The 4,175-nt window shown below is 43.6% G+C and overlaps 1 protein-coding gene across 1 annotated transcript in view; it reads right to left on the bottom strand.

The window, feature by feature from the left end:
- Positions 1 to 4,175, bottom strand: part of LOC101850576 (protein mesh) — a gene marked incomplete in the record, with an annotated part of 34,230 nt that overhangs the window by 8,824 nt on the left and 21,231 nt on the right. Inside the window, 4 exon segments of the mRNA XM_013084788.2 lie at positions 118 to 307; positions 724 to 894; positions 1,146 to 1,294; positions 2,428 to 2,564. Of these exon segments, the coding sequence (XP_012940242.1) occupies positions 118 to 307; positions 724 to 894; positions 1,146 to 1,294; positions 2,428 to 2,564 (647 nt within the window).

Genomic DNA, 4,175 nt, shown 5'->3' with positions numbered 1-4,175 from the left:
CCCACAAACACACACATGTTGGCCCCGTATAGAGAAGAGATCTCGGACGGGACGGGCGTGGTAGGTCAAGTACGCTCCACACGGAGGGCTCAACTTAACCTCTACCCCCGCACATACCCGTGACAGGATGCTGTCTAAGTCCATGGGCCAGATGTATGTGGCGGCGTCCACCCTGAAGCCGGCCACGCCTATGTCGATCAGACTGTTGAGGTAGGCGGCGACCTTGGCCCGCACCCACTCAAAGCCGTGGTTGAGGTCAGTCAGTGGGCTCAGGCCGCAGTTTCTGATGTCCGTCAGGTCATGGCGGCTGTGCGAGAACGTGAGGGAATGCGTTTTAGAATGAGCTTCATCATGGTTTCTCAATGGTTTATTTCCAGCGACTCTTGGCGTAAGTTTTAAAACATACAGTTCTACGGAACAAGAAAGAGACACAGCTAATCAATGCCATCCTAATAATCTCCGAAAACCTAAAAATTGTCCATGTTTTATCATCAATGCGCGACTGAAGCAACACCACCCAAAATTTTAGAATAAAATACATTATGGTTTCTCAATGGTTTATTTCCAGTGTCTCTTGGCATTAGTTTAAAAACATACAATTTTACGAAACAAGACAGAGAAACAGCTAATAAATGCCATTTTAAAAGCTTTCAAAAACCTCAAAATTGTGCATGTCTAATCATCATCAAAGCGCAACCGGAGCAATACCACTCAAAACCTTACACTGGCGACTGTGAGTTGGCCCCAGGGCATCTGTTTGCCATGTTGAAGTGACTGCTGTTGTAGGGGACGCCAGGGAAGTATCTGGCGCTGGCGTTGTAGAAACTTCCGGCCACGCCAAACCCGGCAAACTCCAAGGCCGCCATGTGGTTTATCACGGCGTCTGCGTAAATTCTGGAGATAGAGAGAAGGTATTTATCACGGCGTCTGCGTAAATTCTGGAGATAGAGAGAAGGTATTTATCACGGCGTCAGCGTAAATTCTGGAGATAGAGAGAAGGTATTTATCACGGCGTCAGCGTAAATTCTGGAGATAGAGAGAAGGTATTTCTGTACCGCTGCGTCTATTCATCTTTCCATCTCTGTCTGTCTGTCTGTCTGTCTGTCTGTCTGTCTGTCTGTCTGTCTGTCTGTCTGTCAACTGACCTCACTCCGACTTTGTTACAGCGCTGCACCATGTCCCTGAGCTGGGCCTCTGTACCGCTGCGACTCTCCAGCTTGTAGCTGACCGGGTTATAGCGCTCGGACCACGCCCACTTGGGGAATTCGTTGACGTGCTCATTTGGAGGGGAAATCTGAGCGAGAAGCGAGATAGAAAGCGAAAACATCTACATGTAGTTTCTTCATATTTTACGACCAGATCAACGCAAAGTAAAATTTAATACATACCAAAACAAACAAAAAAATCACTTTTATTGATACCCGATAGTAAATTTGATTTGCAATGCATATAGGGTTTTACGGCGCTCGCAACTGCATAAGGTCATGCAATGCATGACATAACAAAACTATTGTATACATACATAAATACGGTACATAAAATATGAGGTACACTAAAGCGGTACCTAAATACACAAATACATAGATGCATACACATTAAAACCCACACATTAAAACATACACACTAAAACATACACATTAAAACATACACATTAAAAACATACAACACATTAAAACATAAACATTAAAACACACTACGAGTTGTTGCCCTTGTGCTGAGCTCCCTTTTTTCAGCAAGGAGTATCCTGTCTTGCTCGAGGCGCCACCCCAATGACCGCCCATCGAAACGCTGTGTCACCGACATATGCTTGGCAGTTACTGTGAACCTGACCTCACTGGCAAACCCCTATAGAACTTCCCGCGGAGGGCTGTTTCGAACCTGCCTTTGTTGAGTGACAACCCTGGCTGACTCATGTGCAACAAGTGGGTAGACAGGCAGAAATACGTGTTCAACCTCAATTAGAAATCCCCCACTGAGGAATAGAACGCAAGTCTTGACATTTATTGCTAACCTGAACTCCGCGAAAGTTGTTCTTTTGTAACACCTCTGATCTTCGGCATTTATATGACCCATTTGTGTTGCAAGTGCCGTAAAACTCTCACTAAAACTACAATTGGTCGCTTTTAAGCACAATGGGGCTATCCCGAAAAATGCTGTTTTGAGAAAATCAAAGGTAAAGTTTTTGGACCCTTCTTCAATTTCTTTAAAATACAAAGAGAGTTTTCTCTATAACCAAATAAATAGACACAACATTGAAACCAAACTTCTCCTATAGGTTAGGCAAAGTCCACGTTTGGTGTTGGTCAAGATTTCTGGAAACCCCCTTAATCTGGGTTAGCCCGCTTGTCCTTAAAAGCAACCAATTAGACACTTTGTATTTACTGTTCTGTTGTAGCAGCAGTGTTAGGGCAAACTCTGTGTCTGTACCTGTACGCCGCAGAATCCCATAGGTCCCAGGTACCTCTCACACTCCTGGGCCACGTCCGTCCACTTCCACTCAAACAGATGGACGATCACTTGTCGGCCCTCGCAGTGAGGGTCGTGGAAGCCTCTATGGACGGGAGCTGACCACAGAAGACAGTAAATGTGAGGCATCGTGGTGAAATCAGGCGCTTGTCAAAGGAATTTTCCCACCAGTTTCACAATTGTTACTGAATTATTTTTTTTTGGGCTCAACATCTTTTATGTCCATACAAAACACATGTCTGTGTGAATTATTATTTTATTGAAAAACGTTGATTAATGGCACAAAATATGAATATTTTTAGTTTTCAAGGACTCTCAAGATATAGTAGTTACCAAACTTTGGCGGTCATTTTCTCGCTAATTTTACTTCTGAAACCAGGCGACTCTCATCTCTTTCAGTTGCAAATATCTCGACTTCTCTTCAACATAGATTGATATTTTCCCACCAAAAGCAAGACAAATGAAGAAGCTTTACGATGATACCAATAACCCCATATGTCCAAAAATTGACGGGTGCCTGATTCCACCACGTCGTGACACAAATTTTAATGTAAAGTAAAACGCACAAAGGACGTAATAATAAAATACACACAAGCTGTCAAACTCAGTCGCTCTGTTGAATAAACACACAAACACACAAACACACATGCAAACACACATACAAACACACATACAAACACACAAAAACACACACACACTCATAAACACACACACTCATAAACACACACTCATAAACACACACACACACACACTAACACACGCACAAACACAAACACTAGCACAAAAACACACACTCAAACGGGAACTAAACTCGGGAGCTGTTACATGAGGAACATTCTCACCTCTACACCACGTGACCACAGACACAAGCTATGTGACACACTGGAACAACCTACAACCTACACCACGTGGAAATAGACGCTAGCTATGAGGGGTTTGAACTCGGATTATTTTGTGAAGGTTCAAAGCGGTCTCCTCACATTCTTTTCTTGATCCTATCGCATATTGGACGCCCACTTCGAAGTCGAAGGTCCCGCTTCTAAAACAACACCACTGCAGTGTTGAATAAGGCTTTAAACCTTAAGGCTATCCTAGAAGTACACAATTCTATCTGCCCAGTGCCTGGTTTTTGAGAAATTTGACGTAAAAAAATTTTGAGTCTTAAAACATGTCAATCTTTTTTAAAAAATGCAATTATTTGAATCTCTTGACAACGACTCCGTATTACCTTACGATTTTGATAGAGCAGATAGGACATTGATTCCGGACCTCATGGTCTTTTATAGTAACTCAAAAAGGGCAAAAAAATGTCAGACAGAAGTTGGTAATTCTAGGGTAGTGATCATAGTGCCGTATCGCTGCTACTTACTGGAACAAGCGACTTGTGGACGGGGCACCCAGTGCGTGATGTATTCTTCCCCGTCGTTCACATCAACCTCCCTGATACCGTAGTCAGCACGGCCGGCCCTCACAGCGTCTACCAACTGCTCTTTTGTGCATCTGGGAAGAAGAAAGAGCTAGCGTTTTGTGAAAGAAACCAAACTACATCACAGTTTACAATCTCCACCCCCCACATTTTTTCTTACTGTTATGTTAATAAACAAACAAACAGCTCTTTCGCCCTCTCACTCGCTCTCCCACTCGCTCTCTCTCTCTCGCTCTCTCTCTCTCTCTCTCTCTCTCTCTCTCTCTCTCTCTCTCTCTCTCTC

Source organism: Aplysia californica, unplaced genomic scaffold (genome assembly GCF_000002075.1).
Source record: "Aplysia californica isolate F4 #8 unplaced genomic scaffold, AplCal3.0 scaffold00317, whole genome shotgun sequence".
NCBI lineage: Eukaryota > Metazoa > Mollusca > Gastropoda > Aplysiida > Aplysiidae > Aplysia > Aplysia californica.
The sequence above is the reverse complement of the archived record's forward strand: the minus strand, read 5'-3'. Positions and strand labels throughout refer to the sequence as shown.